General features: G+C 42.9%; 2 protein-coding genes across 18 annotated transcripts in view; one reads left to right on the forward strand and one right to left on the reverse strand.

Moving 5' to 3' along the window:
- The window catches only part of TSFM (Ts translation elongation factor, mitochondrial), a 32,035-nt gene extending 15,464 nt beyond the window's left edge, over window positions 1-16,571 (forward strand). For 5 of the 10 annotated variants that reach the window (XM_079139168.1, XM_079139167.1, XM_079139165.1 and 2 more), the window contains 2 exons: window positions 2,269-2,356; window positions 4,278-4,763. In XM_079139168.1, coding sequence (XP_078995294.1) covers window positions 2,269-2,356; window positions 4,278-4,684 — 495 coding nt within the window. In that variant the 3' untranslated portion in view covers window positions 4,685-4,763. Of the gene's footprint in view, window positions 1-2,268; window positions 2,357-3,412; window positions 4,246-4,277; window positions 4,764-11,960; window positions 12,342-16,435 lie in introns of those variants that run through there. The other 5 variants (XM_079139173.1, XM_079139166.1, XM_079139171.1 and 2 more) reach the window with 3 other exon arrangements.
- On the reverse strand, window positions 4,562-24,894 carry AVIL (advillin). Of its 8 annotated transcripts, none has more exons than XM_079139156.1 (19): window positions 21,907-24,894; window positions 20,532-20,728; window positions 19,251-19,359; window positions 19,048-19,158; window positions 18,454-18,656; window positions 17,937-18,015; window positions 17,258-17,356; window positions 16,716-16,763; window positions 16,405-16,558; window positions 16,214-16,314; window positions 15,303-15,440; window positions 15,044-15,202; window positions 13,822-14,001; window positions 12,684-12,829; window positions 12,416-12,560; window positions 10,875-11,063; window positions 10,209-10,277; window positions 8,214-8,339; window positions 4,562-4,702 (listed from the first exon to the last, which is right to left on the reverse strand). In XM_079139156.1, exons 1-19 carry the CDS (start codon window positions 22,084-22,086, stop codon window positions 4,688-4,690), a joined length of 2,448 nt encoding a protein of 815 aa, XP_078995282.1. In that variant the 5' UTR covers window positions 22,087-24,894; the 3' UTR covers window positions 4,562-4,687. The 8 variants fall into 8 exon arrangements, with proteins under 8 accessions (XP_078995282.1, XP_078995279.1, XP_078995278.1 ...); XM_079139153.1 differs by lacking the exons at window positions 4,562-4,702; window positions 16,716-16,763 and adding an exon at window positions 5,008-6,100 and having other exon boundaries at window positions 21,907-21,981; window positions 23,483-24,894; XM_079139152.1 differs by lacking the exon at window positions 4,562-4,702 and adding an exon at window positions 5,008-6,100 and having other exon boundaries at window positions 16,414-16,558.
- Between the last annotated feature and the right edge of the window lie 907 nt (window positions 24,895-25,801).

Below are 25,801 nucleotides of genomic sequence, written 5' to 3' on the forward strand. Positions count from 1 at the left end.
AAAAGCATATTCTTTGAAGTTCTACTCCCCATTCTATCCAATTCTCATTACTCCTGTAAATAACCAACATCACTGGGTTATGGTTATACTTTCAGTATTTGTTTTTGTAAAAATAAGCATGTATGTGTATATGTACACATATACATATTCACAGATATTTCTTATATGAATGTGATATAATCTGGATATATATCCTTTCTTTTTTTGGGGGGTGGGTGGGTAGTGGGATTGAACCCAGGGGTGCTTTACCACTGAGCTACATTCTCAACCCTTTTTATTTTTAATTCTGAGACAGGGTCTCACTAGGTTGCTGAGGGCCTTGCAAAGTTGCTGAGACTGACCTTGAACTTGTGATCTTTCTGTTTCAGCCTCCTGAGTTGCTGGGATTACAGGCATGCACCACAGTGCTCATCTATATATATTTTAATTTATTTTTTGGTAATTTATTTTTTTGAACCCATTGGTGCTTTACTACTGAGCTATAGATTCAGTCCTTTTTAAAAATTTTTTTGAGACAGGGTATTGCTAAATTGCTTAGGGCCTTGCTAATTTACTGAAGCTGGCCTTGAATTTGTGTTTTGTTTGTTTTTGCAGTGATAGGGATTGAACTCATGCATGCTAGGCAAGCACTCTACCACTGAGTTACATCCCCAGCCCTGGCCTTGAATTTGTGATCTTCCTATCTCAGCCTCCTGAGTTGCTGGGATTACAGGTGTGTGCCACTGGACCTGGCATTATATATACTTTTGATTTGCTTTTATTACCAATAATATATCCTGGAAATACTCTATAGCAGCTCATGGTGATCTTCCTGTTTCTCTTTTTCAATGGCATAGTATTTTGTTGTGTGGATATGCCATGGTTTATTTAACCAGTTTTCTTCTGTGCTTGGGCATTGAGGCTGATTTCAAAATTTTTCTTTTTTCCTTTTGGTACTGGGGCCTGAACCTGGAGCACTTTACCACTTAACTAGATCCTCTGCCATTTTTTATTTTGAGATAGGGTCTTGCTAAGTCACTTAGGGCCTCACTAAATTGATGAAACTGGCCTGGAACCTACTGTCCTCCTGCCTCAGCCACCCAAATTGCTGGAATTACGGTCATGCACATTGCATCTAGCTCTAATTTCAAAATTTTATGATTAGAGCTAGTGTGGTGGCACATGCCTATAATCCCAGCACCTGAGGCTGAGGTCAGCCAAGGCAAGTTGGTGAGACCCTGTCTTGAAATGAAAATAAAAAGAGCTTGGAATGTAGCTCAGTAGTAGAGCACCCCTGGGTTTAATTCCCAGCACTGCAAAAACCAAAGCAAAAAAATAAAACCCACATGATTAGAAATAATTGCTTAATGAAATATTTTGTATGTGTGTACTTATGTCTAGTTTTAAGTGTATCATCAAATTCCTAGAAATAGCCAGGCATGGTGGTACATGTCTATAATCCTAGCTATTAAGGAGGCTGAGGCAGGAGCATTGCAAGTTTGAGGCCAGCCTTAGCAATTTAGACTGTCTGAAAACTAAAAAATTTCAAAAGGGAATCCCCAGTGCCAAAAAGGAAAAAAGATAAACATGATGTAATTTTGTTAGTTATTATTCAATTATCCTCCATTGGATTTGAAACATTTTGCATTCCCACCAACAGTTTGTAAGTCTCCTAGGTTTAACATTTTATGCTTGTGTGGAAATATTGCCCTGGTTTTTAGGAAATTATATATTTTAAAAATTTTTAGTTGTTGATGGACCTATTTATATGTGGTGCTGAGAATCGAACCCAGTGCCTCATGCATGCTAGGCAAGTGCTGTAGGCGCATGCTCTACTGCTGAGCCAAAACCTCAGCCTGGAAATTATATTTTTAAGAAGTTAGGCTAGAGGATAGGAGTGGAATGGAATTGGGGGTAGTATAGTAATAAAATAATTCATAAAAACAGAACTGTTACCTTTTGTTGTTGTTGTTGTTTTTGGTACCAGGGATTGAACCCACTGAGCCACATCACCAGGCCTTTTATTTTTTATTTTGAGGCAGGGCCTTGCTAAATAGCTGAGATTGACTTTGAACTTGTAATCTTCCTCCCTTCACCTCCCAAGCCACTGGGATTACAGACGTGTTATCACACCTGGCCTGTTATCAGTTTTTAACATCTTTGGCTTAATGAAATATCATCTGTTTATGCTTAGTTATCTTAACCATTTTCTTAGAAATAGACTATTTTTCCCTATTAATAATTTTAATAGTGCAAAATTGGTTCATATTTGTTTTCTTGTACACTTAGGGCTTCCTGAATTCCTCTGAGCTTTCTGGACTTCCAGCTGGGCCTGACAGAGAAGGATCTCTCAAGGATCATTTGGCCTTAGCAATAGGTGAGTATTTGTAAGGATTTTGGAAACTGAAAATTAAAATCTTTTGGTATCTTTACTGCTCCTCCAACATTCCCATGGAGAACTGCAAGCTCCTCTGCCTACAAGGGCCAGATGATATGAATGTAAGAAATAGGTTGTGTTAGGTGTTAGGGAGCAATAGGCATCCTGAGGAGCTCCTCCTCTGCTGAAGCTAGCACCAGAACCAAACTCTAGCCCACTGTTATATTGGGGTAAATGGAGTTCTAGTGATTTCTAAATTTCTTTAAAGAATTTAGATTTACATGCAGAAATGTCAGTTTTTAACTGTTTGCAAACTAAAATTATTTTCATCACTGTGCCAACCAAACAAAGCATGTCCAACTTCCAGTTGACTACCTCTTTATATGACATAGGGAAAATAGTACCTTAAAGGTAATTCTCTTTTCTTCTTCTTCTTCTTTTTTTTTTTTTTTTTTTTTAATATTTTTAGCTATAGATGGACACAATATCTTTATTTTATTTTTTTATGTGGTGCTGAGAATTGAACCCAGTGCCTCACACATGCTAGGTGAGTGCTCTACCACTGAGCCACACAACCCCAGCCCTAATTTCCTCTTCTTTATAAACGGTTCTAGGGAATTTTAGGGTCATTGTTTTTAGGAATTTGATCTCAAGAAATCTGGTTCTGAATTTGTAGAGGTATGTTCTTTTAAAGCCCACTGGTGAAGGGAATAAAATCTAGATCATTATTGTGAGAGTAGCAGGGATTTTGCTTGTTTTCTGTGCCCTTTGATGGAGGGAGGAAAGCAGGTCTGGGATTGGAGTTGCTGGGAATTTTCTGCTCCTCTGCAGTTTCTAGTCAAGGCATTAGTTCTGTTTTTATCTGATCATAGTATTTATGATGTTTCAGTGAGTCATAGATGAGAAACCAGCAGTTACATATTAAGAAATAGGGCTTATTAAGAAATCCTGGAAGAACTGAGTGTTTCAGCCTTGCCAATTTCAGAGAATTAACAATTGGGTAGCTATTTTAAAATTTGTTTTGATTTCTGGATTCTCCCTTTTCATAACTTTTAGCTTTAATTGTGGTTAATCCAGACATGTCCAGATCACTTTGTTTACCCTCCTGCTCCTTCCTACTTTTTGGTTTATTTGGACTTCTGAGAATGGCAACCTGAGAAAAAGAAGAAAACTGGAGCCTGTTTTTGGTTCTCAATGTTCTGATAATATCATCCTTTTGTTTTTAAAGATATGAAGCCAAAACTATCAGATGACATGGATTTTGGATTTTCTGGGACTTTTAGTTGTAGACCTTTTCCTGATTACAGTGAATGATGAAGAGTTGTTGATATCAGTTATGGTTATATGGTAGGGATGGCAATTCAGTTGGGAAAATCACTTAATTGCTTTGGAGTCAGATCTGAGTTTTAATACCAGTTTTGCCATGTATTATTGAGTGGGTTACTTAAGCACTGTAAACCTAAGTTTAATGTATTAATAATAGCTAGCCTTTAAGCGCTCACTGTGTGCCAGATGCTATAATAAAATACTTTTACATATATCACCTCATTTATTTCTCCCAGTAACCCTGAAAGGTAGGTGATGTCAGCTCCATTTTAAAGACCAGGAAACTATGGCTTGATAAATTAGTAAATAGGGTTATGTCATGAAGTCTCTCGCCCAAGGTCATATAGCTAGGAAGAGGTAGAACTGAGACCTGAGTCTGTGACACCATAGCCTCTGTTAAATACTAGAGTACCTGGCACGTAGTGCTTCTTAAAGTACTCTCCCACCATACCCCATTCCTCTTTAAACAAAACTGAAACTTATATATCTTTGAGGAAGGATCACCTTCCAAATTTGGACTCTTTTGTGCATACATTGGTATCACCACAGGTATCATATTCTGATGGCATGTTGGTTTTTTTTTTTTTTTTAATAGGGAAACTGGGAGAAAACATGATTCTGAAACGAGCTGCATGGGTGAAGGTGCCATCTGGGTTCTACGTTGGTTCTTACGTCCATGGAACAATGCACAGTCCTTCACTCCACAACCTGGTGCTGGGAAAGTATGGGGCCTTGGTCATCTGTGAGACATCTGAACAGAAAGCAAACCTTGAAGACCTTGGCCGCCGCCTTGGGCAGCATGTGGTGGGCATGGCCCCTCTCTCTGTTGGCTCCCTGGATGATGAACCTGGGGGAGAGGCAGAGACCAAGATGCTGTCCCAGCCATACTTGCTGGATCCCTCCATCACATTGGGACAGTACGTGCAGCCCCATGGGGTATCTGTAGTAGACTTTGTGCGGTTTGAATGTGGAGAAGTTGAAGAGGCAACAGAAGCTGAATAGGTTCTAGAGACTTTTGGCCTAGGAAAAAAAGGTTTATTTTTAGTTCTGGACATCAAAATAAAAAGAATTTGCCCAAGTCTCTTCAAACCCAGAATTTGTTTATCAACTGAATTTTTAATGAAATTATATAGTTCATGGGTAAAGTTAATAAATATATAATAGTGTAGAATTTTTTCCTTGTTTGCATAATACTAGGTTTGTTTGTTTGTTTATTTATTTATTGGTATGGGGGATTGGACTCAGGGCACTTAACCACCAAGCCACATCCCTAGCTTTTTTTATTTTTATATTTTTGGATAGGGTTTCACTAAGTTACTTAGAGCCTTACTAAATTGCATAGGGTGGCCTCAAACTTGTGATCCTCCTGTCTCAGCCTCTTGAACCATTTGAATTACAGTCATGTGCCACCACCCCTGTCTGGGTTTAGCTGTTTATTTATTTTTTTTATTTTAATTTTAATATTATATTGTATGTGGTAATGGGGATTAAACCAGGGCCTCCCACATGCTAGGCAAGCACTTTGCCACTGAGCTACATCCCAGTCCTTTTAAAAAATTATTATATTTTGAGACATGGTCTTGCTAAATGGTCCAGACTGGCCTCAAAGTTGTGATCCTCCTGGCTCAGCCTCCTGAGTCACTGGGATCACAGATGTGTGCCACCACATCTGGTATGCAAGGCAGATTTTGATATTCTTGTACCAAAGACAGTTACTACAGTGGTCCAGTTGTTGAGAGAGTTCAATCAACACTGCCTCTTTACTTACCCTGTACTGAAACATTCTCTGAACATAATATAAAATTACCATGACAAGCACCCAAATACTGAAAAGAACTCCATTTGCTTATGCAGGCTATTTTTATTTGAAAAGTTAAAAATGCTGTGGCATGTAATGGATCTGGGAATTTGGATTTTCACCTTGGGATATATGTGCAAATAACTTCAATGCTTTGTGGGTTAAATAGACTTCAGAAGTACTGATATTGAAATTTAAAGCAAATGTAGGTCTTTGATATTTTAAGATTAATCTTTGGTTCTCTTTATTTTGGTTTCTCTAAATTCATGCAGTTGTAGTGTTTTCTGCTAAGTCTATAACCAGAAGGCCACAAAAGCCAAAAAGTGTGTAGTTAACATTTTAGTAATAACCAAGAGATGCAAGGAAGAGAAAAAATGGAGAACATGCTGTGATTTTCAGATTCTATTCTTGTATCTAAATAAATAGCAGGCAGAAGTTGGTAGGTAAATTCTTTCCCAATATTGGCACTATCTGCTCTATGTGTTCTTGCAATAGGTCTTCTTGCCTTAGAAAAGCCCCTTTTCTTTCTTCATTTGGAGCTGTTTCCAGCCAGGAAGAGCAGTAAATTGCCCTCTTGTGATGCCAAACACAGACACAAAGTCCTGTTCAGAGAGGTAATTCTAAGAGAGAAAACAAAGTTTCTAGTTAGAAGGAAGATACAGTATTTAATGGTGTCAACAGAAGTGGGGAGAGTGGGGGTAAGAGGGAAGCCTATGTAGATCCTTGGAGGGGGAAGTAGAATGAATTGTCAGGAAGGCTATAATAGACTTACAGTATTCATGGCCAAATAGTTCAGGTTGTAGAGCCCCAGTGGCCTGTGGAAGAAACTGGATTCCCTGCTTTCATGATTCAAGTTTCTTTCCAGAAAGACAATAAATGGGTTATATAATATGAATAAGTTATAGAGATTATATTTTGGCAGAATGGAGAACTAAACTGAGTGGTGCTTTTCCTTATACTATGTCCTTAACTACCCTTTTTTGGGAAGGAGGGGGTTTACTAGGGATTGAACCCAAGGGTACTTTACCACTGAGCTATAGCCCTAGTCCTTTTTTTGAGATAGGGTCTTACTAATTGTGGCCAGGGCTGGCCTTGAACAAGGTGATCCTTCTGCCTCATCTTGCCAGGTCACTGGCATTACAGGAGTGTACCACTAGGCCCAGACTTAATCAATTTTGTTTTTTTGGTGCTGGGGGTTGAACTCAGGGTCTGATGCATGCTAAGCATGTGCTCTCTCTACCTATGAGCTACATCCTCAGACCCCTCAGAATATTTCAGGTGAATCTTACTGAGAACCTATAGTTCTCCTAACATTTATTTATTGATGTAATGATTATTTTGTATCCAAGTAAAGATTATTAATATGTGGCCTCTACTTTTCAAGAATGTTGTGGTCCAGAGACTTAAGACTTAGGACATTATGGGAAATCCAAAGCCCTTTCCCAAATCAACTCTTTCAAGGGGAAGATAATTAATTCAACATGAACATGTTAATTCATTCATCCAAAACTTAACTAACACCTGCTATCTGATAGGCATAAATTTAGGTGCTGAAAAGTTGAGAATATGACTGGGCATGGTTGTGTACACCTGTAATCCCAGCAGCTCAGGAGGCTGAGGCAGGAGGATCGCAAGTTCAAAGCTACCCTCAGCAACTTAGTGAAGCCCTAAGTAACTCAGCAAGATCCTGTCTCTAAATAAAATGTAAAAGGGCTGGGAATGTTGTTCAGTGGTTCAGTGTTTGAACCTGAGTTCAAACCTCGGTACCAAAAAACAAAAACAAAGAATATGATGGCGAACAGGACAGACAAGTTCCTTCCTTCTAAGGATATTACTAGTGGGGGATATAGACAATGAACAAGTTAAAGGGGACTGGAGGGGGTGAGGGAAGCAGTGTTTGATGGGGTGTTCAAGGAAGGTTTTTCCGGGGCGGCGATGTGTGAGCTGAGATATAAACAGTGGGAAGGAGCTGGCTTTGTAACTCTCTGAGAGAATATTGATTCAAGCAGGAGCACTAAAGCCTCCAAGACTGGGATAAGTATGTTCAAGGGTAATAAGTAAGGAGGGTAGTGATATGTAAGGTGAAATCTCAGAGGGAGGTGAAACCCAGATTATGTAGGCCTTCAGATTCTTTTTAAGACAGTGGGGATCTATTCAAGCTGTTTCAAACAGGGCAGTAGATATGTGCATTACAAAGTCCCTTTGGTAGCCAGGTATGGTGGTATACTCCTGTAATCCTAGCTACCCAGGAGGCTGAGGCAGGAGGATCACAAGTTCTAAGCCAACTTGGGCAATTTAGCAAGGCCCTGTCTCCAAAATAAAATTTTAAAACGGCTCCAGAGATGTAGCTTATGGTAAAGCACTTAGCCAGTATGTGTGAGGCCTTGGGTTTAATCCCCAGTACCGCAAAGAGATCCCTTTGGCTATTATTAATAATTACAATCATGTGGAGAACAGATTATAGGGATGAGGTGGAAATCATCTGGATTATAGTAGTCCATGATGGCTATATTAGACCAGTGACAGACAGATGGACAGAAATGAATAGAAGCTATCTGATGGATTCATGTGGGAGATGAAAAAAATCAAGAAGGAGCTCTTGGTTTGAGCCACTGGGTAGTTCCAGTGTCCACTGAGTGCCTACAATGTGCAGAATGTCCTTGGCCATTTACTGAGATGGGTTCTTTACTGACAGCTCCACTTATGCCAGACACAGTTCCTTTAGCCACTCACCTCCTTTTTGGCAGGGTTCACATCCTCAGGAAGCTCCTGATTTTGATTTTTCAATAGAACTTCTATAGGGTAATATTTTGGCTCATTGACAGCAGAATTCAGGGAAAGGGTTGCATTCTTCATGTCCTAGGCAAGATAAAAGTATAGACATAGGAAACACTGTTCAGTGTCTGGTGATTACAGTTTGGCATGTATATAATATTTAACATTTTGTTTTATACCACTTCATAGTCATCTTTGTCCCCAAACTTGGCTGCATGTCAAAATCATCTGGGAATCAAAAATACTCAGAGTTTGGATTCTTGTTGGGGAAGTTGATTCACTAAGCCTAAGGTGAGTCCTCATGGCTAGTCTGGCACACATACTGTACTTAAATCTCTTTTATTATTATTTTGAGGTACTGGGAATCCTACCCAGAGCCTAGTGCATGCTAGGCAAATACTCTACCATTGAGTTTAAACTTCAGCCCTAAGACTCTGAAATATTATAATATACCTTTTCTTGGCCCTACATTTCCAGTCCTTTTTTTTTGTTTTGTTTTTTGTTTTTTTGGTTTTGTTTTGGTAATGGGAATTGAACCCAGGGGGCTAACAAATGAGCCACATCCCCAGTCATTTTTATTTTTTATTTCGAGACAAGATCTCATTAAGTTGCATAGGGCCTTGCTAAGTTGCTGAGGCTGGCCTCAAACTTGTGGTGCTCCTGTCTCGGCTTCCTGAGGTGCTATGATTACAGACTTGCTTCATTGTATCTGGCTTACATTTCCAGTCTTTAAATGCCTTCAGATGGAAGTTTTACTTTTCTTAAAGACAATTTAAAGACACTACATCACCATTACCTTTGGAATTTGACTTTGAAGAGCAAAAAAGTCACTACCATTTCCAGTTTGTTGTTTTTCATTCTTTTTCTTTCAGTTGTTTTCATTTTTTAATTTTTAGACAGGGTCTTATTCAGTTGCCCAGGCTGGCCTTGAATTTTTGATCCTCCTGCCTTAGCCTGTTGAGTTCCTGGGATTACAGGTGTGCACCACCTTGCCCAACCACTCATCCTGATATTAAAGAGCTGTTGGATTCCTGACTAGAGTCTCCACTTATTTTATCTGTTGAAACAGGGCTAAATGACCTATGTTTCTGTGGGCTCCACTGTCAGAAACTGATAAAAATATAATCTGAATGATAAATTTATTTCCAAAAACTGCCAATAACTTTAATCTCTCCTGAATGGCAGAGAGGTAAATAAAATTAGTTTTATTTTTATTATTGTTCTTTTTTAAGCAGCAAGTCTATTCCAAATTATGGAAGGCAGTAAAATAAGGAACTTAGCTCTGAGATCTGTTTTTCTATCAACTAAAAAAACCTTGGGCTGGGCACCACCAATTCCAACAGCTCAGGAGGCTGAAGCTGGAGGATTGTGAGTTCAAAGCCAGCTTCAGCAATTTAGCAAGGTGCTAAGCAACTCAGTGAGACCCTGTCTTGAAATAAAATACAAAAAAAGGGCTGGGGATGTGGCTCAGTGGTTAAGTGCCCCTGAATTCAATCCTAGAATGCAGGGGGGGGGGGGGGGGGGCAACAACAAACAGATCTTGGGGCCAGGCTCAGAGGCATAGGCCTGTAATCCCAAGCAACTCAGGAGGCTTGAGGTACGAGGATTTCAAGTTCAAGGCCAACCTCAGCAACATAGCAAGAACCTGTTCCAAAATAAAAAAATGAAAAGGGCTGGGCATGTAGCTCAGTAGTGGAGCATCCCTAGGTTTAATCCCCAGTACTGAATGAATAAATAAATAAATAAATAAATAGGAAGGGGTGTAGCTCAGAACACTTGCCTGGCATGTACTAAGTCCTGGGTTTAATCCCCAGTACCATAAACAAAACAAAACGAAACACTCTTTGTCAGGATAGACAACGAGGGCAGTACTAAGACATGGTAGAGCTTTGACCATGTAGCTTTTGCTTTTTCTTTGGCTCTGGGGCTCCTCTGAGAGAAAACCCAACTCACAGCAGAGATTTGCATGATAGTAGCAGCATCTCCCAGTTCTTCCTTTAATTGTTCATATGATTTTCCAGCCTGAGGAGAGAAAACATAGGATGAGATAATGCTGATAGGGGAGAAACATGTTAGGCCTGGTCTGTACCTTCAGGAAAAGCAGAAAGTCTGGAGAATCAGATAGTAGATAAGTAAAACCAAACATTTTGGTTTAGATTCATGCAGGGTACAAAGATGCTTTCATTTACATTCTTTGATGGTACTCCTTCAATCCTCCCTGTAAGATTTAAGAAAGAGCAGTTGACGGAGTTAGAAAGCCTGACTTCTTCCTATTGACTGTGACTTTGAACACATAACTTGTCCTCTGAGCATCTTCGTCTATAAAATAGGAAACAATACCTGCACTGGCTATCAGGATAGTTATAAAGATAAAAAAGTTGATGTATGTGAACTTTATAAACTATATTACTTCACAGTGCCTACTGCTGAGTCAAGCTGTGAATGATCTAACTGGACTTACTGCTATGGGGGTGACAGGGAAGAGAAGAAAAGTAAAAAAGCAGGGAGTGGAGTGGTTTTACTTGGCCCCAAAATCTGTACCCCCACTTCCCTCTGAGCTCTTATTTCTGAGCTCTCCAACTTTAAGAACAAAACAATTTTCCCAATCTCTGTTCTTACACTCCAAATGTAAGGGTCCCAGGCCAGGAACCAGCCTGTGAAGATGGGAGGCTCAGATCCCTGTTTGATGATCAGGATGGGTGTATGGGTGTCTCGTCCACTGGGGTGAGTATGCAGGTACTCCTGGGCAGTAGCAAGAGCTCTCTCCTTCTCTATGGCATTTGCCTCAGCTCCAATCCACAAGAACACCTGTTGTGACACAGATTTAATATTTGTTAATGCAGTCAGACCAAAGACTAAATACTAGATCATATATACTGATTATCTATCCCCCTCAGCAATTTACAGCTTCAGAAAATGTCTCAGCCTGATTTATTCAGCAGAAAGGTTTTCCTAGAATCAGCTTGATATTTGTGGTTTTAATTGCTATGTGTATCTCCCAAATCTACATCTCCAAATCTGAGCTCTCACTGAAACTCAGCTTCCTAAATCTTACTTGCAAAACTCCTCCTCTTGGTTGTCTCCAATTTTCTCAAATGTAACCCTCCTAAAATACAGCTCCTCTTTTCTAAATGTGTATCTGAATTTCCACTCTAGGTAAATGGTATTCATCCATCTAGGGCAGAAATCTGGGAGTCATGTCCATAACCTCCATATCCAGTGAGTCACCAGTGCTGCTCAGCTAGACTTCCTCTGCCTTTGTCATTATCCCTCTATCCCTATTCCACTGCCCTCTGCAGGCCCACAGCAGCTCTTCCTTAACCCTCATCTCCTACTAACAGGAAATTACAGGGGTGATCTATCTAAAGCACAATTTGACTGTCACTCACCTGCTTAAACTTCAGGATAAACTTCTTGACATGGTAGGTCAGGCCCATACCTACTTCTTCAGCTTCATCTCTAGGGTGCTCCTTAACTCTAGCTTACATTCTGATAATATTTCATGTCTTGCTTTTATGTGTGCAATATTCTTTTCCCACAGGCTTCTCTATTCTTTGCCTACTCATCCATTGAGATTCAGCCTGAGTCCTCTCTTCTAGGAAGTCTTCTTAGTGCCCTTAAACTGTGTTGAGTGCCCTTAATTGGTACTCCTGTGGCTCCTCATCATGGTTCAATCAATGATGTTGCTCTGGCTCCTCCCACCAGTTGGAAACTCTGAGAGTGGGGCCTTTCACCTTGATGACAACCACCTGGCACAGTGACTAACATGGAAGATGGTGCTTAAAGTGTGCTGAGCTGATCAGAAGAAAATGGTATGTGGAGGAGGGGTTGCCTTGAAAATACCTATTTGTACCCTTTGGTCCCCTAAAGGGCCACATTCTCTGGATTTGGAATCTGTTGCTATTGATCCTAAGAAGGCAGGATGATATGATGATCAGATTTTCCCAAAGCAAGGTGGGAAAATTTCCTAGGTGGTAAGTTTTGAACATCTTTCTGAACTGTGACTGTGGCAAAAAGCAGGCTCTTTATTTGGTCTCTACTAACAAATGTTGATTTGGGGATGGTACAGGGCTACCCAGGGCTTATTCTGAGTGTGGACAAAATAACTTAAACTGTGGGTATCCTTGTCCTTTGTTCTGAGTTTTGTGGCTATGTCTTACCTGATCCCAGGTATCCAGGAGCATCACGTCACCTGGGTTCAGGTCATCCTGGGTGAAGTCTGTGATTTCAGTGACAATGAACCGGCCAGTCTTATTAGAACATTCAAAGAGACGGGATTGGACATCTAGGGTTTCCTGCTGTAGTCTACAACACAGTCCATTTAGAGGCACCAATATGTATAGAAATCATGTTTTTAAAACTGAAAGGAATCTTAGAGTTTGTGGAGGCAGAGAGAGTCAACAAGAGTGGAATACAGTGTTCCCATACCTTTTGTCATTTGCATAAGGAGTTTTACCTCCCAGTAGGTCCCAGAACTCAGCTGATTCCTGGCCCTCTGCCACAGTGTCCTCAGTGCCATCACAGAGAAGACTGGCCAGCGCTTTAGCCATTGCCCGCTCATCCCCACTAGAACCCTGTGCAAGAAAAGCACAGATGTTAGTCAACATGAACCCATTGATGTGAACAGAGAAGCTTCTAAGACTAACTCAGTGTAATCAGGATTAGATACCAAGATACCTATGCCTCAGAATAGCGGGGATCAATTTATTCTAGTGGTGGGGAAGAGGGGAAGGAAGACAGAGTGTGCTGGCAAAGAACAGGACTGGACTCTGAAATCTGTAGTGGATGTAAACAAGAGTAAGAGTCACCTTTGTTTCAGCTTCAGCTAGAATTTTTAGCATCTACTTTTTTTTTTTTTCTTTTGATGCTAGGGATTGAACCCAGGGTACTTTACCACTGAGCTATAGCCCCAGCCCTTTTTATTTTTTATTTGAGACAGGGTCTCCCTAAGTTTCCCAGGCTAATCTCCAAGTCAAAATGCTTTTGCTTTGGCCTCCCAAGTAGCTGGGAGAGCTGGAATTACAGATGTTTGCCACCATACCCAACTTCATTTCTGTGTAAAACAATTACAGTGTTTTTTTTTTTTTTTTTTTTTTTGCTGTTTGTTCTTTTCTGGTGGTGCTGGGGATCAAATCCAAGATTTCATGAATGCTAGGCAAGCACTCTACCACTAGGCTACATCCCAGCCCCAATTTCAGTGCTTTTTAAGGCACTAATGCAATACGAATTATGACATCATCATATTTTTTGTTTTTTTCTTCTGTGTTAGCACCTTTCCTGTTATAAGCCAGCAAACTCATGTGGAAAGACTGATTTATCTATGTGTGTAGTTGTTTATGGGATGTCTCTTGAGTGTGGGCAGTACTATCCATGATTTTCTAGTGGTGGCCTGACTGGGGAATGTTGGTGCTTCCTTTGAAGATTCTTCAGGGAAAAGTTTCCTCTTTTTGAGGACTGTACCAATTTACTTTTTAGTTCCTTTGACATTGCTGACCAGGATCAAGGTCAGGGGGCATAAGGCTGTGCTCCAAGGGGCTAGTGTGACTGCTGGACCCAGCCATCCTACCTTGCCATACCACAGGTAGTGCTCCGCCTGGGTCCTCAGCAGAAAGACATCATTGGAGTTTAGGGAAGAGGCAAAGGCTGGAACCTCCACTGCCTTGGTGTTAGATTTGTCATTTCCTTGAATCTGGAAGAGTCTTACTGGAGGGTCAGGCTCGGTATTTCCCTTCCTGGAAGTTCCACCCTAGAGCAAAGAGGAAAAGCAAAGTCCAGAATCTTGCACTAGACTGGCTGTTGTGGGAACATGGATGTATTTGATGCCATCTTTGTCCTTCCAGAGCTTCGAGGCTAACAGGAAAGGGTTAAAGTGAGCTGGGGCTATGGCACAATAATATTAGCTTTTGTTTTTTGTCATAAAGAATAAAGTTTTGTCACTGTGTGTGGTTAGTGATACCCTCTCTAAAAAAATAAAAGACCTGAAGATGTAGCTCACTGGTACAGTACCCCTGGGTTTAATTCCCAGTACTGAAAAAAATAAAATAAAAATAAAAAGGTCTAGGGATGCAGCTCAGTGGCTGAGTCCCCTTGGTTCAATCCCCAGTACCCTCCCCCCCACACACAAGAAAGACAAACAACAACAACAACAAAAAAAAAAAAAAAAAAAAAAAAAAAAAGGAGGAGAAGGAGGGGAAGAAGAGCTTTGTTTTGTCCCAGGCTCCACGATTAGTGCCTTACTACTCCTTTACTGATCCTGATTCTCATGATAACTATGAAGTAGTATGAAGTAGGCATTGGTATTCCATGGTGGAGACAAGGAAACTGAAATTTAGAAACCTGGCTGATAAATGACAAGACTAGGACTTGACCCCAGACTGATGTGACATTACACAGGGCCTGGAAGTGCTTCAGCCAGGGCTTCCTGGAAGAAGTGGGACTTGAATTTGAAGGGGACAATTTAGGGGTTGATAAGGTGTGGCACATGTGAGGCCTAATGAGGAGACCCACCTAACTGGAGCAGAGGGTACAGGTTGGGGAGCCGAGGGTGATGCACCTGCACAAGTTATATGGATCAGATTATGAAAGTCCTTGAACCTGATTTAGGTTGGACTTGAAACCCTAGGCATTTGGGATTCCCTCAAGTGTCTTAGACTAAACTCTTCCTTTGTCTATGTCTAATCCAAGCCCTACTGTCCACTCTACACCTCTGCACTTCCTGGTATCCCCCCTACAATTTTGTTAGTTCTGAGCATTCCTGCTGCTGGTGTAATTTATCCAAGGTTCCTCACCTCATAGATAACCAGCTTCCCTTTGAAGATGGCCATGAAGTGGCGTGGCTCCTTCCCCATGCTGACCCGAACCTGCACAGGGGCCCCATCAAACTGCTGATCCAGTTGCACAGCCTGGTATGCTGAGGCTGCCAGCTCATCCTGTGAGGCGTGTCGCCCCTGCAGCAGTGAGAGGGGAGTGATGGACCTGCTTCCTGCCCCAGCCCAGTGGCCAGGGGAAGCATCTGGATCCAAAACTGAGCGCCTGTGCTAGACCTACCTGCCAGATGTACAAAATGTAATGTGGCTTCCTGTTCACCTCATATGTATAGAGAACTAGATAGCAGTCTCCTCCATAGAAGAAGCCATGCCACTGACGTTCCACAGGAACTAACTCCAGGTTCTCAATTCTCCAGACCTGTGAACAGAAGGAAGCACTGTTCCTTAGAGATAGGTGTCCTGTTCAGAGAGCACTACCCAAAGGGAACTGGGCCATTCTTAGTGGGGTACCAGGTGGGTGAGGTGCTGACATTCACTCCAAGTACCCCTTCCCTCTCTGGTCTTCTCAGTCAGTGGTGAGGTCTTGTCACATTTGCATGATTTGAATCCTGAGAACTGGATCATGGGGCTAGAGGTGTGTACTCAGTGGTAGAGCGTTTGCCTCTCACACATGAGGCTGTAGGGTTCAATCCCCAGCACTGGCCAGGTATGGTGGTATAGCCTATAATTCCAGTGACTCAGGAGGCTGAGGCAGGAAGGTTGCAAGTTCGAGACCAGCCTCAGCAACTTAGCAATACTTTGTCTCAAAAAAATAAAAATAAAAAGGACTAGGGATGTAACTCAATGGTAAAGTGCCCATGAGTCTAATTCCCAGTTAAAAAAGAAGAAGAAAAAAATTCCAAGCACCACAAATAAACAAAAATCTGGGTCCTTATCAGGTATATCCTGTCACAGCTGGGTCTTTGCAGGCTAGGCAAGCAATGATGTGAATATATCTGCCAGGTGAGTTACTGGAAGCAAATTTGGGGATGTGTCTTTCACTTCCCTGAAGCAGTGTGGGGGAAACTGTCAACTCTCAAGCCTCTTACAGAATACTGAGGTATCAAAGGGGAAAGGAAAAGGAAAGGAGACAGAATCACCTGCCTCCTCTACAGCAGGCAAGAGGGCCAGTGTTGCCCTCATTGGGCTCACCTCGACTTTCCCACTGCCATCATCTACCATTCTTTCCTGGGCAGCTACCTCTGGCTTTGTGTGTAGCAGAGTCACATCAAACTTGTCCTGGAAAATTTTAGCTGCAGAGGAAGAGTTGGGAAAAACAGTGAGAGAGGAGTACCCGTGCCTGGCTTTCTAGTAGTGAGAGGATGCTCTGGGGGCAATCTCACCAATTTTACCAATGTTGAATGCTTTCCCCAGGCCTGTGGTCTGGTCCTTCACTGACCACTTCTGGAATAGCTGCTTGAACATGGCTGACTCGGCACCATCATTGACAGTCTCCACGTTGGTGCTGCTGGGGTAGCCCTTCATTCTGATGAAGCTCTGTAGACCCACCCCAATACAAAGGCAGGTCAGTTGGGGAATACATCAGGCTCTTTGCTTCTTTGGTAATTTACCCCTTTGAAGTTAGTTGTTAGTATTCCTCTTCTCTGGGGGTCAACATTCTAACTTACTTCTGTCTAAGGACCAAGTTACTTGCCTCAAAAAGTGCCTTGTGGAACCAACCTCTTGGCATCTCTTCATTGTCCTGTCATGATTATGATGTGTTTTTCAGCACTTACATAACTCTACTTTATATTACTATCATTTGCTCACTTATTGCTTTATAAGTACATCTTGTCTGCTAGGTCTGCATGAATATCATAAGCTCCTTGAGGACAGGACCATTAACCTTGACATGCGATATTCCCTTCAATAACAAGTCATCTTTTATGGAGCAGGTGCTGTGTGCCAACTACTGTCTGAGTGCCTCACAAATAGTATTTAATCCTTACAACCATCAGGGAGATAGGCATTACCCCTGTGTTAGATATTGGGAAACTGAGGCTCTGAAGTGTTCAGTGTCTTCCCCAGAACACTCAACAGAAAAAAGTAAAAACCTGGATTTGAATCTTGGTTTGTCTGTCTGACTCTGAAGCCCATGTATGTTGCCTCACTGTTGTGTGTGCAAGTGCCTAGCATGGCTCTCTGCACACATCTGAAGTGATATTGGCAGAATTATCACACATTTGTAGCTCCTACCAGGGCTTTAGACATGGCCGCCTGCTTCTCAACCTTTGTAGCTCCTTTTCCTTTCCACACGTAGATCTTGGCTCCATTTTGGTCCACAATGTAGCAGTCCTGAAGCAGTCAGGAACAAATGTGGTTACTGCTGCTTAAGACCAGAATAAAGGACTTTGCCCAGGGTCTGTTTTTTTTTTTTTTTTTTTTTTAACCAGGGATTGACCCCAGGGGTGCTTTTTGTTGTTGTTGTTTTGTTGTTTTTATTTGGTACCAGGGATTGAACTCGGGGGCACTCAACCACTGAACCACATCCCCAGCCCTATTTTGTATTTTATTTAGAGACAGGGTCTCACTAAGTTACTTAGTGCCTCACCATTGCCGAGACTGGCTTTGAACTCATGATTGTCCTACCTCAGCCTCCCAAGCCTCTGGGATTACAGGCATGCACCACTGTGCCCAGCTGAACCCAGGGGCATTTAGCCACTGAGCCACATCTCCATTTTTATATTTTATGTAGAGACAAGGTCTCACTAAGTTGCTTAGGGCCTGGCTGAGTCTGGCCTTGAACTTGTGATCCTCCTGCCTCAGCCTCTGAAGTCACTGGGATTACAGGCATGTGTCACCATGCCTGGCTCCAGGGTCTGTTTTTGAAGCCAGGTCTGGCTACCTGGGCTAAGCCCCTGCAAGCTCTACTTACGTCATGGTTCAGTAATTCCTGGACCAGAGGTCTTGTTCCTACCTCTGTGACCACCAACTGCCCAGCCGAGTCTGAGACACTGGAGAAGAGGAGAGGTTAGTCTGTACCTTCACTTCTACAAAGAATCCTATAGTCAACTTGTTGTTTTAGTGGGGAGTTTCTGTGTAGAGTTTGACTTCTTAAGATAGACATGGCTTGGATGCAGACAGGAATGTATAGACTCTGTTCTCTGGAGGAGACTTCTCTCCCAAACTTTATTCCTTCCACATCACTGGGCATGTATATGCCAGTGTACAAGAAAGGTCTCCCTAAGAGATTAGGACTTAATTGCCAAGGAGAAGATAGCTGCCTCCTTGAGAGGCAGGTCTCTGAGCTCTTAATGGGGGTTGCATTTGCAAAGGACAGAGAAGAAAACCAGGTGCCTGTATTAGGACAAAGAGCAAAGTTGAGTCCTGGCTTTTTAGGGGATGCCTTCCACCACCCAGTCTCCAGCCAGCAGCCAGGTTTAGCTACTCACTGATATAACATGATATTTGGCTTCTGTTGCTGATCTTTGATCTCATCAGGAATTGCAGGCTTGATAATTGAGCGTGGACCAAGGGTGTCCTGAAGAACCTTCATCAACTCTGGGCTGGCTGCCTCCTTGTCTCCCTCGATCACTCCTATTTCAGCACGGCCCCCTCGCTCCCTGTCCCGAATGTCCTTTGCCAGAAGCATAGCCTGTCGAAAAGCCCAAGGAAACACTCAGCTCATCTGGAACCCCTTTCTGCCCGATAGGCTCAGAGGGAACAAACAATTCTAGACACAGGAGTTATTCTGATGCCAAGGAGTCATATATTTTGCCTGGACTACTCAAGGACAGGGGTCCAGCCAGGCATACCTGTAATTCTAGTTACACAGAAGGCTGAGGCAGGAGAATCATAAGTTCAAGGCCAGCCTCAGCAACTTAGTGAGACCCTATCTCCAAAAAAAAAAAAAAAAAAAGGCAGGGTCCACTTTGAATCTTAGGGATCAGACAGCATGGAAAGAAAAGGATAAAAGCATCTAAGGGGGCCCAGACCCATAATCAGGTCTGAGAGAGGAGAGAGCTCTAAGACTAAAATGGTCACACCTTCAGGCGCTCTCCACTGTTGCTCTCTGGACCATTCCATTGGATAATGACCTTCCCAAGGTCCAGCAAGAAGACATCACCTTGGTTAAAACTGTCCCAGCTCATTTCCACCTGCAGGTGAGAGGTGAACATTGTTGAGGAGATATTCTTAAGTGCCAACTAGGGAAGCCTTGGACTCAGGATAGTCAATAGGCAGGACTCACCTCAGTGGCCCTGATATTTCTCTTCCCCTTCACGTGTAACAGCCGCTTCACATCATATGTATTAGTCTCCACATGCTTCATCCCGGAGGCCACACCTCCCTTTTTATAACTGAGAAGATATCCATGCAATTATTTATTGAGCACCTGTGCTAGGTTCCTCAGAGACTGCTGTGAATTATACAGATGCAGCCTCTGCCCGAATGGATGGCAATGAATGAGCTAGGTAAATACAGATGGCAGTAGCTGCTTTCCTACAAGTGACTGACTTTCTGATAGGTCAGGGCAAATGTCTCTAAAGAACTGACATTTGAGCTGGAATATTACAATTAGAAGGAGCCAACAACATGAGGTATAGTGTTCCAGACAGAGGGAATCTTCACTGAAATTCTTTATGTTTTTCATGTTGCGTGCAAAGTTTTGAACTAACTCCTTAGTTTATGGAACATTATCATCATTGGCCTTACAAACCCCTCTCTTGTGTTAAGTGTCTATGCACTCCCTTTTATCTGTATGCCCCGTTCCCCTTTTTCTCCCCACCACACACTTCCATTCTGACAGTTGAACAGCTCTTTTCATTTCACTAAGATGTGTCCTGTTGCTTGTGTGCATTTTTTAAAAACAAGTTGGGATTCTGTTATGTACTGGTCTGTTTCATACTGTGTTCTCTAAGCACTATGTCTGTGAGATCTGTCCATGTTCTAGGTGTGTAATCTAATCTGTTGCTTCTGATGCACATGCTCAATCTCCCAGTTAATGACACCTACATTGCTACAGCTTCCTACCACCACTGACACTTCTATGAACATTCTGGTTCATGTGCCTTTATGGTTCTGAGTATGTGAAGATCTCTCCGAGGTGTATACCCATAAGTGAGAATTGCATTAGTACATTGACTATTCTCCAGAATGCAGTGCCAGTCCACACTGCCACCAGCAGGCATGAAGCTCCATTTCCTCATGGTTTCACCAGCAGTTGGAACCACCCAGCTCTCTAATTTGTGCTAGTTTAATAGGTGTCAGTGGTAGCTTTGTTTTGCTTTGCATTTCTCAGATTCATCCTTCCCTCCCTCCCTCCCTCCCTCCCCTTCCTTCCTTCCTTCCTTCCTTTTCTTCCCCCGGTACTGGGGATGGAACCCAGGGTCTCACACATGCCAGGCAAGCTATCTACCACTGAGCCACATTCCCAGCCCCTCAGATAACTTTCTTCATGTGCATTGGTCCTATGGGTTTCTTCTGTTAATGGCTGTGTCTGTCCTTGTTCTGTGCCAATATTACTACTTACATGATGCCCTGTTTGAAGTAGCCTCGGAAGGTGTCAGACTCATGGAACTGAACCTCTCGGTGCTGTACAGGGCTGCCTCCCAGGTAGTCGTCCAGCTGTATGGTATAGATGGCTGCACAGCTCTGCTCATCCTGGGAGGAGTCCTTCCCGATCCAGAAGTGGATGTTCTGGGAGAGGAGACTGCCCGATCTCCGCGTCTGGGATGTAGCCAAGGAGAGCAGGTCAGGGGCCCCTTTGCTGCTGGCCCCTTTGGCATGGAAGAATGTGGCTTAAAGTTGTTTGTGCTCTGCCCTTGGCAGAGTTGGGTTCCTTTGCTGTCCCTGAGGTGTACTAGGGCTGCCTGTCCTTTTTGCAGACCTGCTACAGTGGCTCAAGTTTTGACCACCCAGATTCTTCCCCACATTTGGGAAAGTTGATTGACAAGCTTGTTGCTCCCAAAATAAATGGAGACCAATGGGGATCTTTTCCCAGTTGAATTATTATGGTTTGGATATATAGGTGTTCCCCCAAAACTCCTGTGTTAATGTAGGGATGTTCAGAGGTGAAATGATTGGATTATGAGAGCTGTGACCTAATCAGTCCATCCTAGTTTGAATAGACTGACTGGGTGGTAATTACAGGCAGGTAGGGCGTGTGTGACTGGAGGAGGTGGGTCACAGATGGGGAGGCATCCTTCCAGGGATCATTTTTCCTGCAGATCCTTCCTTTCACAACTTCCTGGCTTCCATGATGGAGCAGACTCCTCCACCATGCCCTTCTGCCATGTGATCTGCCTCCCCTTGGGCCTAGAGCAATGGATTTGGCCAACCATGGACTAAACCTCTAAAACCATGAGCCATAATAAACTTTTCCTCCTCTAAATTGTTCTTGTCAGGTATTTTGGTCACAGTAACACAAAGCTGACTAAACACAGATTACAGACTTGCCTTACAGGTCTCCTTGTGCCCCTTTACCTAACCTCCAATCATGTTCAGCTGACCTGTGTGTCTGTGTGGTTTGTCAGGGCTGCTCATGTGGGATATTGTGTCCTCTACTAGAACAATGGGCTGAGTTAGGCCTTCTTCTATTTGTCTGACCTTCTGCCACACCACCTTAGTGTGGGGTCTGGGTCTCCAGAGGAAGAAGTGTTGCTTGTGGGCAGATTCTGAGGTTTATATTGAGGGCCTCATACTTGCCTCTTGATGAAAAATTTAAAACCCAGGCCTACCAATGGCCTTTCACAATCAAACTGGAGGCCTGCTCCCACAACACTGAGGGAGAATTAAGGTGGATACAGGAAACCCCATTTCTTTCCTTCACCAGCAGATCTCTTGACAAAGCCCAGGAACTGGCTCTCAGGGGAGAAATTCACAGGAATGGGGAGGATGGTGCTCACCGAGAGGATGATGTAGCAGTCTCCCTCATAGAAGTTGCCATGAGCACTCAGGGGCACCAGTGCCAACTCCATTTTCTGGAAGGACAAGGTTATAGATAGGCTGCATTCCCTCCTCCTTACCCCAAAGCCTCCTTCTTTTTTGTTTGACACAGGTAATAGGGGAGAAGTAGATGTCTCCATGACCTTACAGGGTCAAGTAGCCAGCACAAGATTATGTGGTCACCCCTCTAGCTTCTGAGAGTTCTACCTGCATCACCCTGATCCAGTACTGGTTTCCCTGGCCCTGTTTTCCCCATGTCCTGCTTGGTCTTATCTCACCATACTGTGAGGAACCTTGTGAGCCCACATGCTGCCCTTTGCAGGGGACAGTTGGATATAGATTTTGAAGCAAAAACTCTCAGTTGTGCTAGTGCCTCCAACACTCTTGTCAGATCACTCTGATTACCCAGAGCCAGCCAGGCCTGCCATGTAGAAAGGATGCTGGAACTTTGTGGAGGTGAGGAGGAGGCTAACAGGCAGTTGAAAGTGCCACTGGGGAGCTGAACTCCAAGTTGACTGTCCCATATTTGGAGTTTGGGTTGGGCCCTTGATTTGTCACTGCATGTACTGCTTGTTCCCAGAGGGCTATTCACATAGCCTCTGATGTAAATTTTCATTAGTCTCTTCAAGTGAGGTAAATCTGTTTGTGTTCTATGTAAGACATGTCTATTAAAAAGGTTAAGTATATCATAATTCTTATAACTCCATTTTAGTACCAATTTATTTTTTAAGTAAACTGGGAGCCGTAAAACAATGGAAATGGCATGGGCCTCTCACAAACTCTGACTTTTGGTTTTTTGTTTGTGGTGCTGGGGATTGAACCCAGGGCCTTGCACGTGTTAAGCAAGCACTCTACCACTCACTCTACATCCACACTCCCTTTCAAAATTTTATTTTGAGGCAAGGACTAAGTTGGTCAGGCTGGCCTTAAATTTGCAGTCCTCCTGCCTCAGCCTCCCAGGTATCTGTGATGACAGGTGTGTATCACTGTAACTGGAACCTGTGGGTTTTATGCAGCAGTAACTGACTGGACTTGGGGAGGGTATCCTCACATCTGACAGGCAGAGCTACCCAGACCAGAGCTTGGAGCTTAGTCACCCAGAGGGGCACAAACCCAGGGGTGGGGTGCAATGCCCCTCTGTGTAGTGCCCCTGCCACCATCCTTCAAGGCCAGAGTGCCCTGTAGAAGACATGTAGACATCTTCTATTTATCTGATGGGAGCAACCAGGAGTCTCCAGGAAAAGTCCCACCCATCTTTCTAGGACATTTATGGGAAGTGCAGACTCCTAGGAGATGAATGGAAAAAGAACAAGCTAATTTTCGTTTGGAGTTCCATTTTCCAGGACTAAAAGCATTTCTTCCTCTTGCCATCTACCAGCTTTAAGCATCAGGGAAGGAGCAAGGATGGGAAAATGTGCACTGTTCTCAAACCAGAGGATCAGGAGGATTGGAGGGCTGTCATTTAGCAGATCTGGGAATCAGTTTGCCCGTAGATCCCAGCAATCAGGAGTAGGATGTGCCTCCCACCCTGCTCACCTCTATTCTCCAGGTGATGATCCCAGGGTCGTTGCCCACAGCCCTGAAGGCGCTGCTCAGAGACATGGTGCTTGTCTTCCCAGGACTAAAACATCACAGAGCAAGAGGTGATACCCGTTGAACTGGGGATCAATTCAGTTTTTCTTGGAAATCATATCCCAATTCTGCCATGTCCTTGTGGTACATTCCCACACCATTTCATCATTATAGAGGAAATGACTTATTCAAGTTCATGTGGTGAGCCTGGCTGGTCTAGTCCCTACACACAAATCCTGCTTCCTACCTGCCACTTCCTTTGTTAACAACTTTGGTAATAGCTATGATTATTTTCTAAAGGGGTGATAAATATTTTAAGTCCTATGTTGAGTTACTTTGCATATACAACCTCATTTTATTCTCAGTGTTTTTTCTTCATCTTGTAGCATAGTTCAGGTTTAGAGAGGTTAAGTAACTTGCCCAAAGGTACATATTAGAATGAGACCCATATCTGATCTTAAAAAGCTGTGCTTTTGTCTATTTTCACATATAGCAAACCTTCCAAAATTTATTGAAATTTAGTAGCTTGTGGAAGGAAAACCTGGTTAAAAAAATTTTTCCCCCAAAGTTTTCTTCTCACTCTGAATCTTCCTAGATTCCCTGCTTGAAGGTCCTCTTCATAATCACCTTTGATTCCATCCTTCTGCTTTTAACTTTCGTCTTTTTTTTTTTTTTTTTAAGTAAACTACGCTGAAACTCAAACCACCTTTCCTCCTTTTGTTAAATGACTATATATCTATATATATATATATTCTGGGCCTTGCAGAAGGGAAAATAAAATGGCACAGCTGAGCCTAGGTCAAAGGATTCAGCACAAGCAGAAGGTGGTGGGTGTGGCCTGTCTTATCTGAGGGCAGGAGGCTTCCTTGTCCCTTTCCCACACAGATTAGAGCTGCTCCGGATCAGTTCCTCCAACCCCAACTGAGGTCTCCAGTTCCTTCAGGACTCAGCAATGGGAGGAATGGTAAGGAGTAGTCCGTGTGGATCGCTGGTTTTCTGAAGTCCAGGCATGGTTTGGGTTATTATGTACCTGCACATGACCAACGTCACCTAGAGGCTTTAAATAACACAAGTGCCTTCCAGGGTTGTTCCTGCTCTCAAGGAGATTGCAGTCTGACAACATGACAACTAATGAATGTTAGATTCGTTTCTCCCAAAAGGAAAAGGAAAAAGGCTGAGATTGATGGATTTACGTAGGGAAAAAAAAAAAAAAAAATCACCCAGGAAGGACCCATTTTTGCTATTTGGAGGCATACTGTGTTTGTTAAGAGGAGCATGTCAGGGCCCGAGTGTTGCTCAGTATTAGACCATTTGCCTAGCATGTTTGAGGTTCCAGTTAGATTTCCAACACAGGCGCGTGAGCGTGCACACACACACACACACACACCTGCCTACCTGCCCCCACCCCCCAACAAAAAGAGCCTGGCCATTCTTCTCTTCAGTTTTGAAGGATTAAGTTAGGTTTGGAGACTATGTGCCATTATCTAGTATAGACTTTGGCAAAGCAAAACAAAAAGAAAAAACAAAGAGCAGATTTGTTTTGAGTACTGTTAGAGCAGGACTAAAGCAGAGCAATGATGCGGAGCAGCCAGTGTTTGAGGATTTAATTTGATAACTTATGCTGCCCCACCCTCTGCTCAGAATTGCCAGGAAATATGTGTGAGCTTTCTTCAGACCCTGGATTTCAGTCATGAAAGGCAAATGCATGACCCAGCAAGGGAAAAGGGACCAGGGCCAAATTCATTCCTTGGAGATAGATAACTACCAACCTGGTAAATGTCAAGCTAATTGACATTAATTTGGACTGAGTCTCAGATCCCAAAATCAGTCCCATTTCCCAGCAGGGACTTCAGAACTGGGAAGGTGCTCATTGGACTGGAGACCCTGAATGCAGGAGATACATATGCTCCAAGAACGGACTTCTTGTCAACCGAACACCCCAAAAATCTAATTCCATCTGCAACAACAAAGTCCCCACAAAGCTGGATCCCTCTCTTTCACCCTTCCCAAGTCCTAATTTATTAATTAATTCAGTATCCTTTAAGAGGACTGCAGAGATTCCTTAAATGGGATCTGAGTTTTGAAATTCCAGGTTAAAAGCCAGTGGTCTTGAATCTCACAGAAATACCCTGATGGAATTACCCCAAGTGGAAGAAGCGCGTTTACTTCTGCCTTACCCCATGCCACCTTCCTCAAAAATAGAGGAATGGGGTCTGCATCTTTCCCTGCTTTGAAAATGTGCCCTGTTTAGTGGTCTTTAAAAAAGGTCTGTTCATCCCAACA

Source organism: Sciurus vulgaris, assembly GCF_902686455.1.
Source record: "Sciurus vulgaris genome assembly, chromosome: 5".
Classification (NCBI taxonomy): Eukaryota; Metazoa; Chordata; class Mammalia; order Rodentia; family Sciuridae; genus Sciurus; species Sciurus vulgaris.

Excerpts from the sequence above, each read along its gene's own strand:
- AVIL (XM_079139151.1), bottom strand. The coding sequence starts at position 22,086 with ATGGAGACATCTACTTCTCCCCTATTACCTGTGTCAAACAAAAAAGAA. Across the intron at positions 12,830-13,821 it reads ACTACCTGTGGTATGGCAAG|GGTTCTAGTGGGGATGAGCG; the intron begins GTAGGATGGCTG and ends TTTCTTGCACAG. Across the intron at positions 12,561-12,683 it reads CCTTATGCAAATGACAAAAG|ACTACAGCAGGAAACCCTAG; the intron begins GTATGGGAACAC and ends ACTGTGTTGTAG.